Genomic DNA, 27,009 nt, shown 5'->3' on the forward strand with positions numbered 1-27,009 from the left:
TCAGCCCGTCCTTTGAAGCTTTGAAGCCAGGCATTGACTTCTCCTCTCGAGCTATGCAAGTCCTAGATAGTATCTTCTAACATGAGGCTGTTTTGTCTGCATTTGATAACCTTTTGTTTAGTGGAGCCACCTTCATTGATGATTTTAGCTAGACCTTCTGGATAACTTGCTGCAGCTTCTACATAAGCACTTGCTGCTTCACCTTGCACTCTGATGTTATGGAGATGGCTTCTTTCCTTAAACCTCATGAACCAACGTCTGCTAGCTTCAAACATTCCTTCTGCAGCTTCCTCACCTCTCTCAGCCTTCACAGAATTGAAAAGAGTTAGGGCCTTGCTCTGGATTAGGCTTTGGTTTAAGGGAATATCGTAACTGGTTTGATCTTCCATCCAGACCACTGAAACTTTCTCCATATCAGCAACAAGACTGTTTTCTTTCTTACCATTCATATGTTCACTGGAGTGAACTTTTAATTTCCTTCAAGAACTTTCCCTTTGCATTCACAGCTTGGGTAATTGACGCAAGAGGACCAGCTTTCCACCTGTCTCTGCTTTCGACATGCCTTCCTCACTAAGCTTAATCATTTCTAGCTTTTGATTTAAACTGAGAGATGTGTGACTCTTTCATTCACTTGAACGCTTGGAGGCCACTGTAGGGTTATTAATTGGCCTAATATCAATATTGTTGTGTCTCAGGAAATAGGGAGGCCCGAGGAGAGGGAGAGAGATGGGGGGAATGGCCAGTCAGTGGAGCAATCAGAACACACAAAACATTAAGTTTGAAGTCTTATATGCGTGCCATTCATGGTGCCCCAAAACAATTACAATAGTAACATCAAAGATCACTGATCACAGATCACCATAACAAATAAAATAATAATGAAAAAGTTTGAAATATTGCAAGAATTACCAAAATGTGACACAGAGACATGAAGTGAGCAAATGCTGTTGAAAAAATGGCGCCGATAGACTTTCTCAATGCAGGGTTGACACAAACCTTCCATTTGTGAAAAACTATCTGTGAAGCGCAATAAAGTGAGGTACACCTGTACCAAAGAACTGCTTATAATTTTTATCAAGACAGCCTAAAGGACTTGGGAGTTGAGTTTCTTTAAGATTTTTGGCAGAGTACAGTTGACTCTCGAACAACTGGCTTGAACTGTGTGTATAGCCAGATTTTTTTCACTAAATACATACTACAGTGCTACAAGACCCATGGTGGGTTGAATCCACGGATGTGGAACCGTGGATATGAAGGGCGACTGTAAAGTTCTTCGTGAATTTTTGACTGTGTGGGGGTTGGCACCCCCCAACCCCTGCGTTATTCAAGGGTCAACTATACTTGTTTGAAAACAGGTAACTGAAAATTTAGATTTGTTATTTCTCACTTGGAAATGAAGACTTCTAATTTAGAAAAAAAAAAATCAATATTATTGCTACCACAGTCTATGGATTGTAACATTTTAAATCAGTGGTAAAAGTCCAGATGTAAAATATAATATGTAAAAGGCACTTAAAAACTGTTGCACAAGTTAGTTTCTGCAATATTATGGAAGAACTGCATTAGAAAACATTTTTGACCAAAGAGGAAAAGCCAGTATCTAATACGTGATATATCTGGGAAACAAACTAAGAACAAAACAAAACACCTCCAAACAAAATAACCCAAACTCCAAACAAAACCCCCAAGTTTCGTTTAGAAAACAAGTCGACCATATACATACAAAGATAATTTATATCTGCCTTGTGCAGATATACAAGAAATGCACCAAGTCAAGCTAGTATTATAAAAATTGTGAAGAAAGTAAAGAAAGATAGATGGAGATTATTTAAAATGTTCATATGAAAATTTTAAGACCACAATCAGTTGTCATAAGAACTTTACACAATTCCAAGAAATCTTCCTTTATGATTTTTGTTGTATGTTCCTTAAAGATCATATAACAAAAGGGTAACGCATCACTATGTGGATACTACTAACAAGTGATTAAACTTATATCCAATGAGGCAAATTTTGACTCAGTATAGCTATGGAAGAAATATATTGGAATCATCTCAGACCCGTTTCGGGATACCCAGTCCACTGTCAGCACACATTTATTGTGTTACTATATTCCAGGCTTTGTTTTGAGGTTCTGAGGACCTCCAGACCCTGTCCTCACTGAGCTTACAGTCAAGTGTTAACACTGTATGCTCACTGTCAAAATGGAGAAAGATCCAGCCACTTAACTAGGAGATAACTATCCTGAGCAGAACTCACGTAATTCAAGAACTGATATCCACTGGACAGTGTCACGTGATACAATGTGTCAGGAGTTAACACTTTGTATTATCACAGCTGACAGACTGTATAACCAGGTATGGTGCCACTTAAAAATTGATGTGCTCATCTGTGCCAAGTATGCCTTCCCAGGGTCAGGAATAACCCTATCCCCATTCTCTCAAAGGGTAATTTCTCCAAATTACTACAGTATTTTGCCACATTCACACTACTTCATAGCTCCTGCTTTTACTGATAAATGCTTGTTCCCCACCCTGGTGGCACATTAAAATCTATGGGAGGAATTTATTTCAAAAAATATTGATGCCTGTGCCCTATCCCTGGAAGTCTGGTTTAATTGATTCTAATTGGCAGCCAGTGTTGAGACCTTTTTCTTTCTCATTTCCACAATATTTTGTGCTAGCTGGAGTCAATTTTATGGCTCCACTTTCATTTTTACACTATTAGTTCCTTTGCTGCAGAAAGAACTCTCTTTCATGCTAGAATCCTCACAGTTTTTTTTTCCCTCTGAACACTCTCATTTAAAATCTTAAGGGGTGGCCAACAGAAAAATGGACAAAGGACACATGCACGGGCAATTCTCAAAAGAAGAAATACAAACCAACAAACATCTGAGAAAAAACTCAATCTCACTAGTAGTAAAACAGGAGATAATATTTATCACCTTTCAAACCGGCAGTGTGTTGGTTAGTTTTCCAGGAAATAGGCGTTTCTCACATTGCTAGTGGGAGTGTAGTTTAGAACACTTTTTTATGAAGGCAAATTGGCAATATATTACAAAAATTTTTAAAAATGTTATTTCCCTTGATCTAGAAATTCTACCTCTATGAATTTCCAGAAGGAAAAAGACACAAGTCCAAAAGGTAAGTGTTCAAAGAAGTTCATCATAGCAAATGGAATCAACTTACAGGTATAAATTTAGGACACTGAATTACTTATCTCCAAGTAATACAGTGGTGACAACAATGCTGTGGCTGAGTGTGGTGGTAGGGGAGGAGGTGTGAGGTTACTGAGCTCCTCTTCTGCACAGTCATCCCCCCGCCCCCAACAAACATATACCTAGAACACGTATGCATGCACGTGGGGATGCATAATTGCATAAGAGGACATAAAAGGGGGATTGCTAGCAGGAGCCAAAAATAAGAGACAAAACAAAAAAATCTCACACAATAAACTGGAATAGGAAAAGGAGGGTAAGATGAAGAGTAGGTAGTTTAAAAAGAAATGCAAGATAGGGAAAGGAAAAGTGGTACAACTGCTATGGAAAATAATATGGTGGTTCCTCAAAAAATTAGACAGAATTACCATATGATCCAGCAATTCCACTTCTGGGTATATATGCAAAAGAACTGAAAACAAGGACTTGAACAGATATTTGTACACCCATGTTTTATAGCAGTATTATTTACAATAGAGCAAAGGTGGAAGCAACCCAGTGTCCATCGATGGGTGAATGGATAAACAAAATGTGGTACCGACACACAGTGGAATGTTATTCAGCCTTAAAAAGGAAGGAAATTCTGACACATGCTACAACATAGATAAACCTTGAAGTATTATGCTAAGTGAAATAGGTCAGTCACAAAAGGACAAATACTGTATGATTCCACTTACATGAGGTAGCTAGAGAAGTCAAATTCATAGAGAAAAAGTAGAATGGTGGTTGCCAGGGGCAAGGGGGAGGGGGGACAGGGAGTTATTGTTTAAATGGGTACAGAGTTTCAGTTTGGGAAGATGAAAAATTTTAAATCATGGTCCTTTTGAGTTCACGGTTCTCAACCCTGATGCATACTAAATTTAGAAAGTGATCCAAAAAAACCCCAAAGGGGACTCTGTCCAGCTGGAAGAAACTGACCAGGTGGGGCGGGGGGGGGGGTGTCCCTATTTTTATTTTTTAAAATTAATTTTTATTGGAGTATAGTTGCTTTACAATGTTGTGTTAGCTTCTACTGCACAGCAAAATGAATCAGCCATACATATACATATATCCCCTCCCTTTTGGATTTCCCTCCCATTTAGGACACCACAGTGCATTAAGTAGAGTTCCCTGCACTATACAGTATGTTCCCTGCACGGGGTCCCTACTTTTAAATGTTCCCTGCTGCAGCCCTTTCCCTTCTTGGCAAAGACAAGCTGTAGGCAAGAGGAGATAAAAGATTTTGATTTTTCTGTTATCTTAAAAAAAAAAAAAAAAGTTCTGTAAATGGATGGTGATGATGGTTGTATAATACTTGATACCACTGAACTGTACACTAAAAAATGGTTAAAATAATAAAATTTATGTTTAGTGTATTTTACCATAGTAAAAAATATGAAAAAAAACCCTCTAAAGGACAATATTAAGTCCTCTGATACAGATAACTACATAATTTGCTTTTTCTCCCCCCAAGGAAAATGCTCCCTAGTAGCACTTTTGAATACCTTCTTGTCTCTTGCAAATATATGTCAAACTTCTGAAAGGCTACTCTAACCTTCACAACAATGTGTTAGTATTTGAGAGTCAAGAGATACAATTTTAATCCTGGCTCCAACCTTAACGGTATTTGCTGGGGGAAAATCACTTAATTCTTCCCAGCCTTGTTTCCAATAATTAAAATGAACAGTGTGGAACACAAAAATGAACTCAAGGTTCTTTCCTACTCTAAAAGTCTCTAGTTTCACAGTGTTTCTTTAAGTTCCCCAAACACACCTTTGCTACATTATAAATATCTTTGTTACATGGGTGGTGGAGTTTGTGTAGTTTCTGTTTTTACGAGTACTGGTATACTTAATATCTTCTTAGTTTCATTATCTCCAATAAACAGTTGTGAATTTCCTGAGCTAAATTTGTCATTAATTTCTCCATACAATTATAAAAGCAAATCAATATTTTTTCTTAAATCTCAAAACCAATTTTGGACTTTTCCTCCCAAGAGGGGATTTGACTGCCTTTTAATTATTTGATAATACATATTTTGATTTTTAAGGAATATAATCTTTTTCCCCTGCTAAAAAGCATGAAGCATAGAATGCTTTTGTTCCACAAAATGAGATTCTTTCCAAGAACTCCAGTTTCCAGGTCTTATCAATTTGGGAAAGCTAACTGTCAGTAACAGGGTTTGCTCATGAAGGACCAGAGAGCAGATGCTTGACTCATGCCCATTTTTCTTTATTTTTTTAAAATTTTTATTTATTTATGGCTGTGTTGGGTCTTCGTTTCTGTGCGAGGGCTTTCTCTAGTTGCGGCAAGCGGGGGCCACTCTTCATCGCAGTGCGCGGGCCTCTCACTATCGCGGCCTCTCTTGTTGCGGACCACAGGCTCCAGACGCGCAGGCTCAGTAATTGTGGCTCACGGGCCTAGTTGCTCCGCGGCATGTGGGATCTTCCCAGACCAGGGCTCGAACCCATGTCCCCTGCATTGGCAGGCAGATTCTCAACCACTGCGCCACCAGGGAAGCCCATGCCCATTTTTCTTAACATGTTTTCAACTCTTTTACTCCCTAAGTATTTCTTTAACCTTTAACCTCTTCTTTATCCCCATTACTACTGTCCTAGTTCAGGTCTTCATCAACTCTTGTGAAGACCATTGCTTTACCTTTCAAAATGGGTCTCTCGGTCTTCAAGGAGAATGTCTTTGATGCCTTCAAAACATTGCCTTCTTTTACATCTGCCTTGGGCACTGAGAGAGCTATGTGAAATACAAATCTGACCATGTCATTCCTATACTTTGAACACTTCACTGGCTCCCAGGGTCTACAAAATAAAGCCCAAGCACCTTAGCATGGCTGATGAGGTCTTTCATGGACACCTTCCATCTGATGATTAGTGTGCAGTGTGCAGACCCAGGGGTTGCTGTCCCTGGCACACCCTGGCATACCCACATCCATGACTTCACTCCCTGTGTTCATCCCAACTGGCCAGAATGATTCCTCTTCTTCTTCTTCTTTTTTTTTTTTTTTTTCCCTGGATTAGCACCTGCTTATTTTTCAAGACTTGGTTCAGGAGGCATCTTATCCAGGAACTTTCCCCTGTTCTCCCACAGAACCTGCAGGTACTTAGCACACCATACTACAATGATCTATCTTTGTGTTCTGCCTTCTTTGGACTATAAGTTCCTCAAGAGCAATGACCATGTTATACTAATTGCAGTATCCCTAGCACTTAGCACACTCTCAGTATTTCAGTATTACATACAAGTAATCAAAATACTGGAGCAACGTTCATCACAAAGCCCACTTCACCTTGCTCTCCCTAGAATGCAGACACTAGGGCACGAAGAGCTGGCCAAGTAATGGATTGCAAAAGGGACTGCTTAGTAATACCAAACAATAGGTGCTCTTTCTTTGTCATACGTAATTTACCTTTTAACATATATTTTCTTTGAAGGCACCAAAATTACCAAATTTCCCATGAATGATTTCATTTGAATTTAGGGAATTCAGTTGACAGAAACATGTTTAATGAAACATTAATTTAAAGATTGATTGGTAACTGATAAGCAACTTTGAAGACCAATTTAAGGAGCAGAAAGAATAATGAAGGATGATATTATATTCCTCTACTATTGCGAATGCATGATACTTCTTGGACCAACATTCCTCTGGCTTTTACTTTCCTGAAAAAGTGACTGCCAAAGTGATTTTTCTGTTCTAAATTTGACAAGTCAAGAAGCTTCTGGTGGAAGGCAGGTTAGAGGGTACCGTAATATGTCAGACACATGTAACCTTTTCTAGGTACAGTATAAAATTTTGGCCTTTTTTTTTTTTTTAAAGTAATCTAGGTCCAACATTTCATCCACTTTGGATTGAAAAGCTTCTAAATTCACTTATGCCACCTTCCAATTAAAATCTTTTGAGAATTAAGCAATCATTTCCTGACTTGCCAAGGATTAAATTTAGATGCTTGGTTGAACATGAGCCTTACCTCTCCAGCCATCACTTTTAATTGGAGCATGTAAAAGGATAACACAGGGTTTTAGTTGACATCATAGTCTATTGCCATGGAAATGTAAACATGGGTTTGTATTAAGCTTGTCTCAAAGCAAGTTTTAGGGGTACAGAGAGATGTGAGACAGGAGATAAATTATGTAAAATGGATCCTCTCAATGTTGGAGTGCCCTTGGAGCGCAGACCTCAGTGATCTCATCCTGTCTCATGGCTTTAAATACCATCTATACACTGATGACTCTCAAATTCATATCTCCAGCTAGATCTCTCCTCTGAACTCCAAACACATATATCTAACTGTCTTCTTGACCCCTTCAGCTGGATGTCTAACAGGCATCTCAAATCTCACACGTCCAGCCTGAGCTCCTGACACTGCCCTCTCCCTACGCAACTTGCTCTGTCACAATCTTCTACATCTCAGCACACATCAATTTCCCCTTCCACTTGCAGAGGGCATAGAACTTGGGGTAATCCTTGACCTATCTCGTACTCCTCAGCAAATCCTGTCAGCTCTACCCTCAAAATATAATCAGAAGATGCCCACTTCTCCCCACTTGCACTGTTTTCAAGCTACCATCATTTCTTGCCTGGATTATTGTAATTGACTCTGACCTGGTCTCCCTGTTTCTGCCCTTGCGGGTCATATTAGGTCACTTGTCTGCTCAAACCCTCCACTGGTCTTTCATTTCATCCAGGGTAGGACCCAATGTCCTTTAACCATCAATTGCCCTCCTCTCTCCCTTATTTTCGTCTTCAGCTACACTGGACTCCTTGTAGTTCACTGATAATAAGAGGTCTGCTCCTGCCTCAGGGCCTTTGCATATGCTCTTCTTCTGGTTCTCTGTATGGCTTGCTTCCTTTCTTCCTATAGGTCTTTACTCAAATCACCTTCTCAGTGAGGCTTTCCGTGGCCAATGATCTAAAATTACTACTTTCATCCCCCTTTCATGCTTTATTCTCCTACTCAGCATTTATCTAACAGAGTATGTATTTTACTTATTTCTAACTGATACTGTCTGTCTCTTCCACTAGAATGTAAGCTCCATGAGGCAAGGATTTTTTGCTGTGTTTTTCATTGCTGTATCCTCTGCACCTTGGGAAGTCCAGAGGCACATGGTATAAAATCAATAAATATTTGCTGAATGAATAATTTTAAAAATGGGTGACACATGTCATAAGAAATAAAGATTAGTGAAAGCATGATTAACCAAGGTCTATGAGCCTAACGTCTAAAAAGTTTCATCTGTTGTTGGGTTCTCATGGGAATCTGTCTTTGCAGGAACTTTGACTTAATTTTCCACAAGAACAGACTTGATTTCTCTTATCTTTGCAATGTGGAACTTCAGAGATGATTGTTGAAGGAGGAAGAGAATAATGATAAATACAGGTGGGTATTAAATAATGTTCATTGTTTGTCATGTTGGGTGAGCTAATGATTTTTAAAAATTATTAGTACATAGAGCTTACTATTCATAGTGGACTGAAATTAGAAATGAAAAAAGTTGCTCATTGATTGAATTAGCAGTGCCTGGCACACAGTAATGTAATATATAAAGTGAGTTGGACTTGGATGCCATCCAAGAGGGCTTAGTTACTGAAGTAGTTTTATTTCTAAAGTGATTTTACAGTATAGGCATGGGTGTCCAGGCTGGTTATGGTTAAACTTAGATAGGAAGTAAGGAACAGTAATGACGATACTATCTTTAGACCTGAACATTATAAACCCTTAGTTGTTATTCCTTGCCAGCTTACAAAGTAAACACTTAATGAATGCACAGACTATAAGCCCTTAAATGAACTGTACATGAAAAGGGCAATAAATATGAGCCAGAGTTAGAGGTACAATGACATAATGGAAAGATAAAGGTTGAGAAACCTGGGTTCCCACTAACTGGCTGTATGATTTGGGGTGAGTCATTTAACCTCTCTTAATTACCTCATCTGTAAAATGTGGAGGATGGACTGATAGGCTTCAATGATTCTCCAAGCTCTAAGTATTATAAGATTTTTTGACTTTAATCACTGTGGTATGCAGAATTATGCCCCACCCCCAGACCAACCCTGCCTCAAAGATGTCCACATCCTAATCCCTGGAACTTGTGAGTACATAATGTTACACGACAAGGGGGGAATAAAGGCTGCTAATAAGCTACCTTAAAATAATGAGATTATCCTGAATTATCCATTTGGGCCCAATGAAATCACAAGAGTTCTTAAAATGTAGAAGAGGGAGGCAGAAGAGTGAGTGTCAGAGTGATGACATTGCTGGCTTTGAACATGGAGGAAGAGGCCATGAGCTAGAATGTGAGCAGCCTCTAGAAGCTAGAAAAGGCAAGAAAAAGATTTCCCTTAGAGCCTCCAGAAAGGAACGCAGTCCTACAACTTGATTTTAGCCCAGTGAGACTTGTGTCAGACTTCTGACTTGCAGAATTATAAGTATTAAATTTGTACTGTTTAAGCCATTAAGTTTGTGGTAATTTGTTACAGAAGCAATAGAAAAATAATACAATCATGATATGTACCATAACCAGTGAAGTTGGACCCAAGTTTATCACAGAAGCAGGCTTTTAAATAAAAATCCTATACTCAGGTATTCTGTAAATATCTTCAGAGGCAGAAGTAATCAGAAAAGAAATCATGAAAAGTTTGTTAGTAAAGTCGTGGGAGAGAATCTATAGGGGAATAAAAAGTTTTAATAGTGACTCATGTGAAGAACAGAAACCTGGATATCTTATAAAGGAAAGAAAATGGCAAGAGAAGAGAAATTAGAAAGGTTATCCAGGGACTTCCCTGGTGGCGCAGTGGTTAAGAATCCGCCTGCCAATGCAGGGGACGTGGGTTTGAGCCCTGGTCCAGGAAGATCCCACATGCCACGGAGCAACTAAGCCCGTGAGCCACAACTACTGAGCCTGCGCTCTAGAGCCCGCGAGCCACAACTAATGAAGCCCACATGCCTAGAGCCCGTGCTCCACAACAAGAGAAGCCACTGCAATGAGAAGCCCGCGCACCGCTACGAAGAGTAGCCCCCGCTCACCGCAACTAGAGAAAGCTTGCACAGCAACAAAGACCCAATGCAGCCAAAAATAAATAAATAAAATACATTTATTAAAAAAAAAAAAAGGAAAGGTTATCCACAATGTAAGAGTTTCTTCTCTGGACCTCACTTTACTCATCTATAAACTGAAGAGATTTAGAGATTATAAATAATCTCTAAATTCCTCTAGCTCTGAAATAAGCTTTTAAATCCTGACAGATGCTAACATGGGCATTTGAGACCCTGCCCTCCCCAAAGTTTGAAGAGTATTCATCTCAGAAAGTACTATAATTAGCGTTAATGTGTGATGGTCAAGCTTCACAGAAAGCTCTTAGTTTAACAGGAAGGTGGCTCTGAATTCTAACCCTGGCATTCTTATTCAGGGAGAGTGCGTGGGAAAATTATTTAGCTTTCTTTCTCTTCTGTACTTCACGTATAGAATTATGGTAAAATTTTAGCTAGATGGATTTTCTAAGGAATGAATTATTTTAGATATCTGAAGGTTTATTCCTTTATGTAACTAAACTTTAAGTATATTTGATGGAACTATTTCTAAAATAAAACACGTGCCCCATTTGTATATAAAATTTAACGATTACCATATTCCCTTTTCTTGAAAAGAGTCATTGCTAGTAACATCAATTACTATAGTGAACTGTCAGACGGTGATGCTCTAGACAGCAGTCAGCAAACTATGGCCTGCAGGCTGATTTTGTAAGGCATAGTTTTTACATTCTGTACCTGTTAAAAAAAAATAAAATAAAAAAGAATATGTGACCTAGACCAAATGTGGTCCAGAAAGCCTAAAATAATTACTATCTGGCCCTTTGCAGAAAGGTTTGCTGACTCTAGCTCTAGAGAAAGATGTGTAGGCCTCTTCACCAAATGTCCAGAACTAGATTGGACTTTATGTTCTGTCACTAAAGGAAGCACATCTATCTTGGCACAATGTAGCTCAAATATCTGTGGGAAAAAAAAGGCTCTTGGTGTTTTGTTTTTTTGGCCACACTGCACACCTGTGGGATCTTAGTTCCCTGATCAAGGACTGAATCTGGGCCCGCGTCAGTGGAAGCGCAGAGTCCTAAACACTGGACCGCCAGGGAATTCCCCAGGCTCTTGGCATTTAAAACTCTTTTGTTGCTTGTTGATACACTGTCCTCACTCAAGTTTTTGGTGATTACTATAACTGCCCCTTGCAGTCTCTCCCCCTTTCTAATCTCCACCTTTCTAATCTCGGTCTGGAAATGTGATAACCTAGTTTATAAACATTTTAAGCAATATAAGATTAAGTTGGTTATGTGAAGATCCTAAAACTATTTTCTAAGTAAAACACAGGTGGTTTAGTGCAGGGATTTGGTGACTTATTCTGATTGTCCCAAGGCCTTTTTATTTCATATTTCCAGGTTCTCGGCTATCCTTTGGAAAAGCAAGGTTGCAGGACAGATAAAGTCTTACTGTAGTATAATCATTTTTTATTTTTATAATATAAAAATAGTATTATATCTAAAATGCCACTCACCAAAAAATTAAACTGAAGCAACCTAAATGGTAGGATTTCTTGGGATATGTTTTTTTTTTCTTTATAATAAATAAACATTGCTTTTATAATCAAAAAAGCCATTTTCATTAAAAAAAAAAGATAAATTGGGAAGATCTCTTCATCCAATCTCACTCTCAACTATTTTCATCTAGCATATTTTGTTTATTTGATCACTTTTAAAAAAAATGGTTGTAAATATTGTGTTTACGGGTTTTTATTTTGACTCACACTTGGTTTGCCATAGGTAACCTATGGTTACTCTAATACTGAAAAATAAGCGGTAAAGATGAAATGCGGGAAAGCCAACAATCAATACGGTGAAAGATGACCGCCTAAAATTTTGACCTCTGCTCCACTCATTTTATACACGTTCACACGAATAATACCCAATCTGGATAATATTATAGCTCAAAACACTTTAGTTCATTTAGTCTTCAAAACAACGCCGTGAGGCGGGCACATTCTCGGGGGTAAAATGACGTGGCCAAAGTCACTCGGCTAGCCAGAGGAGAGTTCAGCAGCCTGGTCAAGAAAACAGGAGCAGGTCTTTGGAGGCGCTGCTAGTTACACCAGAGCTTTCCCTACACCCCGGCCTTTATGTTCCCTCATCTGACAGTTACGTTTACAAACTCAAACCCTGACTCTTCTACCCTGTCAAGGCACGCTGCGGGCTGGGGAAACCTGGAGCTCACACCACAAGTCAACACTCTCCATCCCCAGAGCCCCAGTGCCAAGGCAGTGAAAAGAGAGAGCGCAGTCCGCCCTTCGCTCCAGCCGCAGACTCTGCGTGAGGGCCCCGGACTAACCTGACCAGGTCGGTCATGCAGGAGCCCACCACCACCACCGCCGCCGCCGCCACCTTCTCCTGCCACTGCCTCCCGGGTTCCCCAGAGGCGGCCATTGCGCAAAGTCGGCGCTCTCCCACCTGGAGGCTGCCCTTTAACCTTTGCCCGACCCCGTAACCAGAGACTCCGCTTCCACGCTCCCTAACGACGCGGGCCTTCCGGACGCCCACGCGGGTCGCCCACCTGGATGCCCGAAATAACCCCGCCCACCTACTGCCCCCAGTTCTCCCAGGAATTGTCTCCCTGCACAGCCTCTCGTTACAGAGCCCTCCTAATCGTTCCACGCTCCGCGCAGCTCGCCGCGCACGAGGCAGGCGCGGAGGAAAGAACTTTCAGGCACTGCGGGGACGCCCTTCCGAGCGCCCGGCCTGGCGCGGCCGGGGACGCGCACGCCGCCCGGCTCCTGGGCCGCAGAGGGGGCGGGGCGGGGCAGGACGTCCGGGGACGCGCACGCATCTGGCCCGCGGTGCGCGCGCAGGTTGGTGCGTCGGTCGGGGGCGCGCTCGGGTAACCTGTACCCCCACGTAGTCGCCGGTTACCGATCGGACTAAGTTCCAGGTACCTGGACTGGGGCTGGTGCGGGGAGGTTGGATCCCGAGTCGCACAGGTGGCGCTGAGGACCGTGGTTTAAATATGCCCAGGGCTCGCCTTCTCTTCCTATAGAGAAGGCCCCTGTTCCAAAGATGCCCTGCTCATCCCCATCACGCTGGTCCCCTCAAGAACGAGCCCCCAAGGCCAGAGGCTGCTCTCTCCACACTTAGCCCGCCCCCTGGTCCCTGAATAAGCTCAGACTCCCTCCTTCCCGCCTGATGAGGGAATCATACAGTTTGGGGGAAGGAAGAGCGTCCCCTTTTAGCTGTCCCGTTTTAGAGCGGGGTGGTCATTCTTTGGGTTCGAGCCGACTTGTTTTTCTTGAATGTTGCCCCTTGGAGAAATTGCTTCCCAGTGTAACTTCCCTCGTGCGCTGTATGACGTCGACGTGACGCAGCAGGACGCCACCCCTTTCCGTTCCATGACGTAAGCTGGGCACATGTTTCCGTGTTTGTCATCCCATCTTAATTGCAAGAAACTAGGCGATGCTTTAGACGTCTTTGTATTCCCCAGACTACCCATCAAAGGACCTCATGTGACCCTATCTTGAGGCAGCAGACCCCTGTAAAAATTGTATTTCTGCACTTTCCTTCTGTATGTTATACGTCAAAACCAGGAAATAGAAAATGCACAACTAGCATTCAAGGGAGGCTGGCCACCGTAAAATTTTGACTATCTGGGATCTATTATTGTGCTTTGATGTGTAAAAGCTACTACTGGGGGGTGATCTCTCATCCGTGTCCCTGGCTCAAAAGCCAAAGAACCATCATTCTTGGCTGTTTGGTGACCTCTGATTTTGGAGTCAGGTTTTTTTTTTTTCCTCTTCCTTAGAGAAGTCACAACAGCTACGGTTGAAACATTTTAATGCTGCATGAAATCTTGCACTGTCAAAAGATAGTATTATGGCTGTTCTGGAAACAAAGACAAATTCATTCCTTCAGGTGTCATTCTAAGGTCATGACAGTTGCTGAATTGGATGGGATGTTGTCACCTGAAGTATAGTTTGGTTTCTGGAGCAGGTTTGTTCCCTTTAGCATTTGCCTAGTGAATCACTCAGGCCAGCTTCAGCAGTAGGCCAACAGTAGTCTAATTTGTTTCTAGTTGTCAAGCAACCATTAGTTTAAATTCATGACTTTTTGTTCATTTTACTAGATGTATGTGTTAAAAGAAACATAAATTCACTTTGATGCTTTTCTCTTTGGTAATTGAAGTTATGTTTATTTGAGAAGAAGATGAGTATAGTGGACTTTGAGAGAGATCGGAATTTGAATTCCGATCCTTCTGCTTGCTAGGTTTGTGACTTTGAACAAGTTACTTAGTCTTGCCGAGCGTTGGTTTTCTTATCTGTGAAATGGGAACAATAATACTAATCAGAGAACAAGGTAGTTACTGGGAAGTAAATGAAATTACAGATAGAGATGGATAATATAGTGCTTGATACTCAGTAGATTTTCAGAATGTGTTGGTTCTGTTTCCCTTTTTCATAGAAATGAGAGGTAAAATAATAATAGGTATTGGGGGGAAATACATGGAAGAATAATTTTGTAATGTAGGTAAGGTCCTTTTGCTTTTTCCAAGATGAGTATTTCTGTTTTGCATATGATCTAGATAAGCATCCTTTCAAGAACTGTGACATCAGTGGGTAGAAATAAAAGTGGAAATGTTGCAGAACAGGAAAAAAATAGACTTCAAAGTGATAATATGGTCTAGTATACTATTCAAAGACAAATTATAAAAGTTATCCATATCATCTGTAAAATGGGAATTCTGATATATGCCTTACCGTCCAGAGTTGTGAAGGTCCACTGCACTAATGTATATGGAAGCTCTTTATAAGTGATAAAGTGTTATGAAAATGTACATGATTTTAATGACTGAATACAGTGCATTAGATGTTTATTCTTATTTTGTGATGAAATATTGGAATGGTGGAGGAAGATCATCTGTTAAGTGGTCGGAAGAGGAGGTCGTTTTATATTTGCAGAAAGGATGATTTGAGTACTAAAGTATAAAGCTTTATCTGCTTCAGAGGTACTTCTGGGTGTCATCACTATGTAGGGTCACAGTGTTATTATTTTTTGAAAGATCACTGCCCTTTATTACTACTCTGAAGTGATTAAAACAGGTACTAGTTTTCAACGTTTAGCAGGGGGCTGTAAATCCTCATATGGCATTATATATGAAAACTAGAACGAGAACATCATTTACTTGTAATTGTAACTTGCAGGAAATTAATTTGCTTTTGATGTGGGATTACCCTTTCAGATCGAGGAAGAAAATGATCATTTAAATTGACTTACTCACCTCTGAAAGTGGAGGCTTTCATTTAGAAATCTATTAAGAGGAATTCAGGTACTCCCTCCTCCAGCCCCGTGGGTTTCCAAGTAACTTAGAGATGATTTATTGGTTTTACTTTTGTATTTTCAAGTCTAAGAACTTCTTAGTGCCTTAAAGTCAAAAACTTTTAGATCCATGTTAGTTTGTGTTGCTTAATATCTGGATAGGTGTGTGCTTTCATGATTTAATTGTTAAGTAGATTTTTGCCACATCTCAGATATGCTATCTTCTACCGAATTTTTTGAGGGCATAATGTCTTCTCTTCATACCTAAATATTTCTCTAGCTTTTGTCTCCTTATTCACATAGTTATTAAAAGATGTTTATTGGGTGCTTAGTGTGTGCCAGGTACTTTTGTTAAACACTAGGGTTTCAAGATAGTTCTGCAGGGGACTTCCCTAGTGGCGCAGTGGTTAAGAATCCTCCTGCCAATGCAGGGGACATGGGTTCAAGCCCTGGTCCAGGAAGATCCCACATGCTGTGGAGCAACTAAGCCCGTGCGCCACAACTACTGAGCCTGCACTCTAGAGCCCGTGCTCCGCAATAAGCGAAGCCACTGCAATGAGAATCCCGCGCACCGCAACAAAGGGTAGCCCCCTCTCGCCGCAACTAGAGAAAGCCCGTACGCAGCAACTAAGACCCAACGCAGCCAAAATAAATAAATAAATAAATAAATTTATTAAAAAAAAAAAAAAAAGTTCTGCAGGGAAGAGATCACTAAGCAGGTAATTATAATACACTGTGGAGGGGAAGTAATTAAAAGAGCTATAGCAGAAGTAAATAATTTCTAGTAAGTACCAATTGCAAGTAGGATATGCTTCTTCTAGAATTTTACATAGTTTTATCAATCGAGTTCTTACTGTTTGTGGGGACACAGAGGGAGGGATTCCTAACCTAGTGATGTGTGTGTTTTGTGTGATGCGGAAGAGGATTGTCAGTGAAGACTTCTTGAGGCTTCAACTAAGGTAGGACCTGCCAGTTGTAAGATAGAGTGGGACAGCTTTTAAGTACAGTGAGGCAACGTAGACATTGGCTTTGGAAAGGGGGAGGAAATTGGATTTCAGGGGTTGCTGCTGCTCCTGAAAAGTCTGCGTCCCGAGTAGGTGAGCAGTAGGGAGATGGATTCTTCCAGAGGGTCATTGGAAGAGGCTGCTCTAAGACAGGAAATGAGGTATCATGCAAGAGATACTTCTGTGTGCTGTGCTAGTTTCCAGGAAGCGTGTTATGTCTCGTTCCTTTGGATATTCTGATCATCATTCTTTCCTTCTCCTTTCAGTGGTGATTTGCAAGTCAAGCTAAAATGTCTCCGGAAGTGGCCTTGAACCGAATTTCTCCAATGCTCTCCCCTTTCATATCTAGCGTGGTCCGCAATGGGAAAGTGGGACTGGATGCTACAAACTGTTTGAGGATAACTGACTTGAAATCAGGGTATGTACCAGAACCAATCCAAGCTTTACCTAATAGCAAACCTTTCTCACCAGGCTTGTAAAAATTGAACACCACAGAAATTCATCAAGTCATGACCTTATCACGTGTTGACTGGTTTTGTCCAGTTCTTGACATTTTATGTTTCAAGTTGTTTTAGCTGTGCTGTGGGCCATCGCTTTATGATCAGAATGTTCTTTTTTTTTTTTAAAGGCATATCTCTTTGTTAACAGTGTGCCGTGTGGTTTTTAGCAAGTGTGTTTTTCATCATTGACTTGTTTTCTTGCTGTGTCTTCTGCAATTCAGTATGCACTGTAAGAGTTGGGATTTGAGATTGCAAATCTGACATTATCTGATAGAGTCTCTCCTAATAGGAAAATTATAATAGCCAAAAATGAGTCATTTTTCACAACTGAGTTGAAACAGTAATATCTCAGGCCAGAAATGTTGCATTAAAATCCCAACTTTTTCCAAGGGGGGAAAGCGGGGGGTAGGGAGTGGGATGGATTGGGAGATTGGGATTGACATATATATACTAATATGTATAAAATAGATAACTACTAAGAACCTGCTGTATAGCACGGGGAACTCCACTTCTCTGTACAGTAGAAACTAACACAACATTGTAAAACAACTATACCCCAATTAAAAAAAAAGCAAACCCAACTTTTTATTTTGAAATACATTTACTTAAAGAAAAGGTACAAAAATGCTACAGAAAATTAGCATCCTTACATGCTGATAATTACTCTGTAAGCCTTATTTGAATTTTGCCAGTTTTCCCATTAATGTCCTTTTTTGGTCCAGGATCCAATCCAGGATGCAGATTGCATTTAGTTGTCATGTCTTCCTGGTCTTCCCAACCTGTGACAGTTCCTGTCTTTCTTTGTCTTTCATGATTTTTAAGCTTTTAAAGGTAGCACTGGTTAGTTACTTTGTAAAATGTTGCTCAGTACAGGTTTGTCTAGTGTCTTCCCTTTATTAGAGTGAGAAACATTATTTTTCCACCCAAGAATACTACAGAAGAGATGTTGTACCATTTTCAGTGCATCAAATCAGGGAGTACATGATGTTCATAAGTCTAGTTATTGGTATATTAACTTTGACCACTTGGTTAAGATTGTGTGTACCAGGTTTCTCTACTGTAAAGTTAACTGACTTTCCCTTTGTAATTCGTAAGTGTCTTGTGGAGTGACATTTTGAGACTGTGCAGATGTTCTGTTTCTCATCATACTTTTGTCCATTAATTTCAGCATCCATTAATTGTTCTTGCCTGCAATAATTGTTACTGTGGTTCTTGTATAGGGGTGATTTTTAATGTCCCTATTCCTCCCACATTTAGTAATTTGAATTCTGTAAAGAAGCACTATTCCTTCCCACCCCCCCAGTTATTTATTTCTTCTGTTATTTATTTATGTCAGTATGAATTTTTAGGTATTTATTTTATTCTTTTGGTTATAATCCAAATACTATATTCATTTATTTTTTTGGCTCAATTGTTCTAGCCTTTGTCATTGAGAGCCCTGTCAAGTTGGCTTTTGAGCATATTCCCATCATTTTTTTTTTTTAATTTATTTTATTTTTTTAAATTTATTTATGGCTGTGTTGGGTCTTCGTTTCTGTGTGAGGGCTTTCTCTAGTTGTGGCAAGCGGGGGCCACTCTTCATTGCGTGCGCGGGCCTCTCACCATCGCGGCCTCTCTTGTCGCGGAGCACAGGCTCCAGACGCGCAGGCTCAGTAATTGTGGCTCACGGGCCCAGTTGCTCCACGGCATGTGGGATCTTCCCAGACCAGGGCTCGAACTCGTGTCCCCTGCACTGGCAGGCAGATTCTCAACCACTGCGCCACCAGGGAAGCCCCCCATCATTTTTTGAGCATTTTCTTACTAGAAACATTACATTCTTGATTCTCTTTTAGCTTTTGTTTTTTAAGCTCTTTTGTTTTTGCCTTCTGCAAATCTTGCTATTTTCATACTAAGCTGAAGACCTGGATATAAGGTAGTAAGTTAGAGAAGACTAGGTTAGTTGGACATTTTATTGGAATGGTAGGCTGCTTTTTAAAAGATCTGGTATTACCTTCAATTTAATTAATTAGCAGGCCTGGGGTTTCCTTTTAGGGTGATGAAAGTGTTCTAAAATTAGTGGTGATGGTTACACAATTCTGTAAATATACCAAAAATGATGGATTTATGCACCTATAAGGGTGAATTTTATAGTTTGTGAATTATATCTCATTAAAGTTGTCATTAAAAAAACACATCTGTGTACCAGGGATGTTTGCTGGCTTGTATGGCTAGGACACGCAAAAAGGTCTTTTTTCTTTAGTTTGTCACAAACATTCTTTTCAGAGGTATTGAAGACATGAGAGGGGACTGATGGCCAGAGGACTGGGGACTGGTTTATGTAAGATGATGTAAACATATAAACCCAAACTTCCTACTCTTCTATTGGTATTCTGAGAGAACAGTTGGATTCATCAACATAAGGTCACTTTACTTTTTTGTAGACTCCCTTTTCGGTGCTTCCCAAATCCTGAATGTTTAGTTGAGTGTTTAAATGCAAATAGTGGATCTGATGATCAATTTGAAATGAATACACTAAACCTGGCTCTGTCTGGACTAGCTCTGTGAAAAATATTTGAAACAGTGTTTAATGACGTGTAGTATTTATGGAATTTACTTTCTTTTGATTTAAAAAAAGAATAAAAATACCTCTACCTACATTAACGAAGCTGTTACACATAAAATGATGTGAAAAGCCTTATTAATCTAGAGCATTATTGATGCCTTTTATGTAGTACGTGGCTGAAAGATTCACGAAAGTTCTTTCGAAGCTCATTAACAATTCTTTTCTCAATCCTTCCATCAACCAAAGTGTGAATTCCTCAAGTTTCTATAGCAAAACAATGGCAGAGTTAGAGAAGAGAATTTTTTTCTTTTGGTGTGTCACTTTTGGCATTTCCCTTTCTTTTAGATCAGCAGCACTCAGTTATGAGAATTGGGATTAGCATTTGGAATTTCTGTTAACTCAAATGGCGCATACCCTGTAGGACACAGTGTACACGGAAGGTATAAAATGAGGAGACTGATTTTTAGGGGTCATAAGAACCAGTCTTGTTACTATATATAGCTACTTGCCCTTGAAGAGATGAGGTACCAGAGTATCTATATTCTAGGTCTGACTCACAGAAGGAATAGATAGGCAAGAATCTATGCAAAGTAAGTTTTGTTTTTTTTTTAATCGCAATTCATCTTTATTTCTCTTATGGCAACTAAATCTTTCTACCTTATCTAAGATTATGTGTGTTTCTAAACTCCGTTGCTAGGCTGTCAGTATTAAGGCCGGGATTCTTGTTTAATTAATTAATTTTTTTATACTCTTTTTAAAAAAATTTTTTATTTGTTTTTGGCTGCGTTGGGTCTTCATTGCTGCACGCGGGCTTTCTCTAGTTGCGGCGATGGGGGGCTACTCTTCGTTGTGGTGCGTGGGCTTCTCATTGTGGTGGCTTCTTTTGTTGCGGAGCACAGGCTCTAGGAGCATGGGCTTCAGTAGTTGTGGCACGCAGGCTCAGTAGTTGTGGCTCCCGGGCTCTAGAGCACAGGCTCAGTAGTTGTGGTGCACAGGCTTAGTTGCTCCGTGGCATGTGGGATCTTCCCGGACCAGGGAGCGAACCTGTGTCCCCTGCATTGGCAGGCGGATTCTTAACTACTGCGCCAGCAGGGAAGCCCTGCCCATCTTTTAAGTGGATTGTTTATATATTTTTTTATTGATCTTAAAATATTATTTACGTATTTTGGATACTAATCTTTCGGCAGTTACATATATTACAAATATCTGCATTTAGTCTGTGGCTTATGTTCTTAATTTGGTGCTACTGATGTCCAGAAGTTTTAATTTAATGAAGTCAGATTCATCAATATTTTCCTTTTTAGATTTGTGCCCGTGTGTGTGTGTGTGTGTGTGTGTATTTGTAAGAGAGAGAAAGGGACCACTTCAGGAAATTCTGTCCTACACAAAAGTAATATATCTTTCTCTAAGAATTTTAAAGTTTTCCTTTTTTGGTCTTTAAATAGGAATTTATTTTTTCTGTAAAATATATTGTGAGATAGGAGTATAGTTTTTTCCCCCAATGGATAATTGGTTGTCCCAGCATCATTTATTGAAAAGGTCATCCTTTGCCTGTGGCCCTGCAATGCTACCTCTCTTATTAAGTCAAGTTTACATCACTCATGGATCTGTTTCTAGGCTTTCTGTCCTGATCAGTCAGCCTCCTTGTCCTGTGCCAGTTCCCACTGTATCAACCATTACAACTTTATAGTATGTCATGATAGCTGGTAGAAAAATTTCTCCTCATCCATCTTATTCTAATACTTAAAACTTGTCTTGCTTAACCGTATATCCTAAATACTTTTTGTTAACCTCATTTATTTTATTATATATATTTTTTGGCCATGCCACGTGGCATGTGGGATCTTAGTAACCCGACCAGGGATTGAACCCTGGGCCATGGCAGTGAAAGTGCTGAGTCCTAACCACTGGACCACCAGGGAAGTCTCAATAACTTCATTTAAATGGTTGCATACTGTTCTATTATGACGTACTGTAATTCATTGAACAAAACCCCCTCTTTTTAACTCATGGAGGAAAGGAAATGAAGGGAAACTGACCTGGTGAGGGGCTAGTTGAGAATTGATGGTTAGAAAAGCTCTCTATGAGGAAATGACATTTAAAGGTGAATCATGAAAGATGAGGATAATTCAACAAAGAGCTGGGGAATTTGCTGTAAAAAGGGAATACCATGTTCAAAGGCAGGAGAAAGCTTCCCATGTTCAAGGATCTGCAAGGCCACTGTGGTTGGACTATAGGGAGGGAGTGTGAGAGGGAAATGAGATTCTAAAGATAGTCAGGGGCCAGATTATACAGAGCCGGGTGGGCCATGTTTGGGAACTTGGATTTTATTCTGGGTGGAATGAGAAGCTATTGAAGGATTTTAAGCAGAGTGACATGATCTTCTTTATATTAAAAAAAATCACTGGTTGTTATATGGAAAATGGCTTGTGCAGGATAAGGTAGACTAGTTAGCTGTCCATTACAATAGACCAGGTGAGAGATGGTGGAGTCTTGGAATATGGTGGTGGCAATGGAGATGGAAAGAAGTGAATGTATTTATAAGCTGTTTAGAAGGTAAAATGATGAGTTTGTTAAATTTGGGTTTTGAGAGAGAATCAAGAATGACTTCTTTGTTAGCTTGAGTGAGTGGGTAGGTAGATGGTCATGCCATCTGCTGACATGGGAAGGTGAGAAGATTGATGGAGGAGCTGCTTTAATCTGGATTGATTGTTGTCTAGGTCTGCCAGGCAGCTCTCATTGTATCACTGTATCATTCCCTTAGCCTCTTTCCTGTGTTGAATCTCATATCTTACTTTCTTGTTTTACCCTCTAGCTTTGTTGGAGCATGTACTCCAATAGCATCCTAAGAAAAGGAGAAGAGGAGGTTCATTTTTGAGTTCCTGCAAGTCTGAAAATATCTTTATTCTACTTTAAACTTGGTTGATAATTTGGGCAGGTGCAAAAGTGTAGGTTGCGCATTATCTTCCTTTTGAATTTTGGAGGCCTTGATCTGTAAGTTTGGGAACCCCCAACACATATTGTTGTTTTATGGATGCAGTATTTTCTTTTCTGTAGGATATTAATTGTAGTTTTTTTTTTTTCAGTTGAGGTATAGTTGACTAAATGTTTAAAAAATGTTTAAATATTTCTTCTATACCTTGCATTATCTCTGTTTTGCTCTCTGTCTTTCATGTTGGTGGCTTTCCTTAAACTGATGATTCTTGGCTGTCCATGTCTATTAAAGGCTGAGGTTCTAAAATGTGAATTTGAAGCTCTTTGAGCATAGGTGGGCTTGTCAACTACTGAGCCTCACTGCATTGTGATCAAGCAGTGTGGTGTTGTGATTTATATTTATCTCATATATATTTGGTCTTCAGCCACAGTTCTAGGCTCATAGCTTCCCAAACCCTTGAAATTTCCTGAATGACAAGAGCGGTGAAGTAATATTTGGTCTCTTGTCCTCAGTTCCTGAAAATGCTTGAGGGAAGGTGACTTTTGGATCCCACCCAAGGGTGGGAGCTGGTTGCCAGGAGAACAAACCATGTGCTTGGAGGGTTGGAACTTTCAGTCCCACCCCTTGACCTTTGGGGAGGGAAGAGGGGCTAGAGGTTGAATCAATCACTAATGGCCAATGATTTAATCAATCATGCCTATGTAATGCAGCTGCCATAAAAACCCAGAAGTTCTGGCTGTTGATTCGATCCTTTAATGTCCCTTTATAGTGAGTCAGTAATCTAGTGAGTAAATGGGTTTTCCTGAGTTCTGTGAGCTTTCCTTGCAAATTAGTAGAACCTGAGGAGGGGGTGGTGGGAACCTCTGATTTATAGCCGGTGGGTCCCTGGCATCTGAAGTGGAGGTGGTCTTATGGGACTGAGCCCTTTAACTGTGGAATCTGATTTTATCTCTGGATAGACAGTGTCAGAATTGAGTTGAATTGTCAGACACCAGTAGGGTGAGAATTGCTGTTGGTATGGGGTAGCCTCCACACATACATTGGAATTGGGTCCAGGAACTGTTTTTCAGGCAGTAAAAAACCTGGCCTTTTCATTAGGTGATTGTCAGTTTCATTATCTGGAGGTCTTTTCTCTGGGGCTATAAAAAGTTAAAGTGCCTATATGGATGTATATATTCCTATGTGTCAGCAAAATTTCAGTTATTAGACCAAAGAGTATGTAAATTTTAAGGCTTTTGATGTATTTAGTATATTGGTTTATTGTATTTATATGTAAGGATATGTAAATATACACATACTTGTTTTCAGAAATGTATTATCAATTTATACTCCCACTAGTAGTATATGAGGATGCTAGTTCCTCTAGTTTTGATAATATCAGTATTATAAATTTTGTAATATTACTTGCTAATTCAATAGATGGAAATGGTATTTGCTCTTTTATTTTGCTTCATTTATTGGCATGTGTTTGCATGTCTGTGTGTGTGTGTGTGTGTGTGTGTGAAAATTACGAATTCATGACATTTGTCCATTTTTTTGGTGGGGTATTTGTCTTTTTCTTATTGATTTGTAAACTTTTTATATATTATGAAGATTAACCTTTTGTCACAGGTATTATAGATGGTTTTTCCCGAAGTTTTCAGTGTCATTCAATTAAATTAATTTATTCAATATGCAGAATATCTTAAATAGCATTCATTTTTGAGGCAGTAATAAATGTACAGCATACAAAAAAATAAAAGATAAAAAAAATAAAAGATACAAAAGGGTATTAAGCAGAAGATAAGTCTCCTTTCTATTCCTTTCCCCAAATTTTCTTCTCTGGAGGAAACTACTGCTTACCAGCTTCTTTTACTTCTTTTTAGAGGTGTTCTTTGTAGATGTAAGCCCTCTTTTTTTTTTTTTTATTTCTCTATAAGCAATAGCTGTGGTAAATTATTACAGTAATGGCTCCTGATAAGGCCTGCCTATCTTTATTTATCTCTTCTCCTTTGAATATGATTTTGTCCTTCCTTTCATCAGCAGGTAGAGTCTACTTCCTCACCCCTTGAATCTGGGCTGGCTTTGTGACTTGCTTTTACCAGTAGAGTGTGGTGAAAATGATGTCGTGTGGCTTCTTAGTCTAGGCCCTAAGAGGCCTTGTGTTCTGCTTCACTCTTGTGGAAGAGCCCCACCACCATGTTCAGGAGTCTCCTGGTCTAGTTTCCTTTAGAAAGAATGGCTCAGGTATCCCAGCTGTCCCAGCTGTGCTCAGCTCCACAGCCAACCCATCAGCTGAGTGCCGCTGAGTGGGTGAGCCAGGGAGAGACCAGCAGAACTGACTGGCCAACCCACAGATTGATGAGAAATAAAAATTGTTTTCTTAAGCCACTAAGTTTTGGGATGGCTTGTTATGTAGTAATAGATAACTGATATAGTAACATATTAAACATTCATATTAACTTGATATTTTGAAGATTATTTCATATTAGTACTTATAGAGCTGCTGCCTCCTTTTTAATCTCTGCATAATATTCCAGTGTGTGAATGTACTATAATTTAATCAGTTATTATTGATAGTTGTTCAGTTTGTATCTATCTTTTGCTATAACATGGGGTTGTAAAGAATCTCCTTTTGTATTTATCTTTGATATGCCAAAACTTTTACTTTGTAAGTTGTCATCAAATCTATTTCCTTCATGGATTTTTTTAACATTTTGCACAATTAATGCCTTTTCTACTTTGAGACCACCTATATTTTCTTCTGTAATAGTTTCATTTTTATTGAAAAGTAGTCAATTAATCTGGAATTTATTTTGGTGTATAATACACTGTAGAAATGGGATTTTATTACTTTTCTAAATAATTATCTAGTTATTCCAGCACTGTTTATAAAATAAATCCTTTACTCTGTCACTATTTTGAAATGCCATCTCATATGCTAAATTCTTATATTTATTTCTGACCTTCTATTTCTTTTCAATGGTCTGTATTTGCCTTGTACAATTATATAGCTTTTCAATTATTATAGCTTTATAATATGTTCGAGTACTTGTGGTCTCACCTGCTGGGAGTTTGACATTGCATAAAACTTCTTTATTTATTTAGAGAGAATGGACATCTTTACAACAAGGGTCAGCAAACTTTCTGTAAAGGGTCAGAAGTAAATATTTTAGGTATTAAAATATTTACCATCTTACTGTTTGTGTTGCAGCTACTTAGCTTTGCCATTGTAGCACAAAATCTATGATGATACAAAAATGAATAAATGTGTTCTAATAAAATTTTATTTAAAAAAATAGGTTAAGTGGCCCATGGATCATAGTCTTACAATATTGAGTATTCCTGCTTTATAATATTGAGTATACATCTTTAGCAATATGGTCAATTTCTCTTATTCACATCCATTTTTGTGTATGTGAATAAAGATTTGTGTTTTCTTCATTGTGTTCCTGCACATTTACTGTTAACCTCCTAGGTGTTTATTCTTTGGCTGCTATCATATGGAAATTCTTAGTGGTTTATTGGCATATATGAAAGCCATTATAGAATTTAAAGTAGAATCAGGAGACATATTGGAAAATTTAATATTTCAGTAATCTCTTATCAGAATACTTAAGAATACTTAAGAATTTGGAGAAAAGAAACATAGCCAGGACCAGAAGAGCTCAAGCAAGGCTGGAGAGAGGGGCTGGGTAGGCACAAGCCAGAAGTCAAGGTGGATGGGGCTGGAGCCCAGTGAGCCATCTTTAGAGGTGTTGGATCACAGCATGATATAATGGTGAGCATGTAGGTTTTTCAGCCAATGAGGTCTGAGTTTGAATCCTGATTTTACTGCTTAGTAGCTTATGACCTTTGGCAAGTTACATACCCTTTCTGTGCTTTCTCTTAAATGGGGATGATATTAATAATTATCTTATTAAGTAGTTATTGGGGTGAGAGGCCTTGCGGAGCCCAAAAGTGCTGCTGTGGCTTCCAGTGGGGTTGACATGAACACTGCTGGCTCGGTAAATGAAGCTCCTGAAATTCTGGACGACGTGGGATATTGGCTTCAGGGTGTCTACCACTTCGCCACTGATAGGAATGATTTCTGGAAGAACTTGATCCTCAGTTTGGGACTTTTTGCTGCGGGAGTTTGGCTGGCCAGGAATTTGAGTGACATTAAACTAATGGCCCCTCAGCCTGGCGTGTAGCCAAAAAGACACATAGAATCCCTGTGCTGTACTTGAACCTTCCAGAAACAGAGCCTCCAGTCTGTGACCATCATAAGACTTGCCCAGAGGGGCACCTTTCCTTCCCTGCCTGATTTCCTTTCTTTGCTGAGTCCACTCAGAACACCAATCACTGGTGAGCAGTCAGGCTTCAGCTACAGTGTTGTTTTCTGTTCTGTAAAGTTCTGTACATAGTTCCTAAGTTTCTGCAGGGGATGATCTTTGCTCTTGTCCTGAGGAATAACCTAATGGTATTTTAACAAATACTTGAAATAAAGACT

The 27,009-nt window shown here is 39.6% G+C and overlaps 2 protein-coding genes and 1 pseudogene across 3 annotated transcripts in view; 2 read left to right on the forward strand and 1 right to left on the reverse strand.

Moving 5' to 3' along the window:
* RBKS (ribokinase) overlaps window positions 1-12,781 on the reverse strand; it is an 85,826-nt gene extending 73,045 nt beyond the window's left edge. For both annotated transcript variants that reach the window (XM_068564588.1, XM_068564587.1), the window contains exon 1: window positions 12,586-12,781. In XM_068564588.1, coding sequence (XP_068420689.1) covers window positions 12,586-12,680 — 95 coding nt within the window. In that variant the 5' untranslated portion in view covers window positions 12,681-12,781. The remainder of the gene's footprint in view (window positions 1-12,585) is intronic.
* A 290-nt stretch (window positions 12,782-13,071) lies between these two features.
* BABAM2 (BRISC and BRCA1 A complex member 2) overlaps window positions 13,072-27,009 on the forward strand; it is a 442,279-nt gene continuing 428,341 nt past the window's right edge. Inside the window, exons 1-2 of the mRNA XM_068564980.1 lie at window positions 13,072-13,182; window positions 16,828-16,979. Coding sequence (XP_068421081.1) covers window positions 16,852-16,979 — 128 coding nt within the window. The 5' untranslated portion in view covers window positions 13,072-13,182; window positions 16,828-16,851. The remainder of the gene's footprint in view (window positions 13,183-16,827; window positions 16,980-27,009) is intronic.
* Window positions 22,086-26,710, forward strand: LOC137778101 (mitochondrial import receptor subunit TOM6 homolog pseudogene; annotated as a pseudogene).

This window comes from Eschrichtius robustus, chromosome 15, assembly GCF_028021215.1.
Source record: "Eschrichtius robustus isolate mEscRob2 chromosome 15, mEscRob2.pri, whole genome shotgun sequence".
In the NCBI taxonomy this organism is placed as follows: domain Eukaryota; kingdom Metazoa; phylum Chordata; class Mammalia; order Artiodactyla; family Eschrichtiidae; genus Eschrichtius; species Eschrichtius robustus.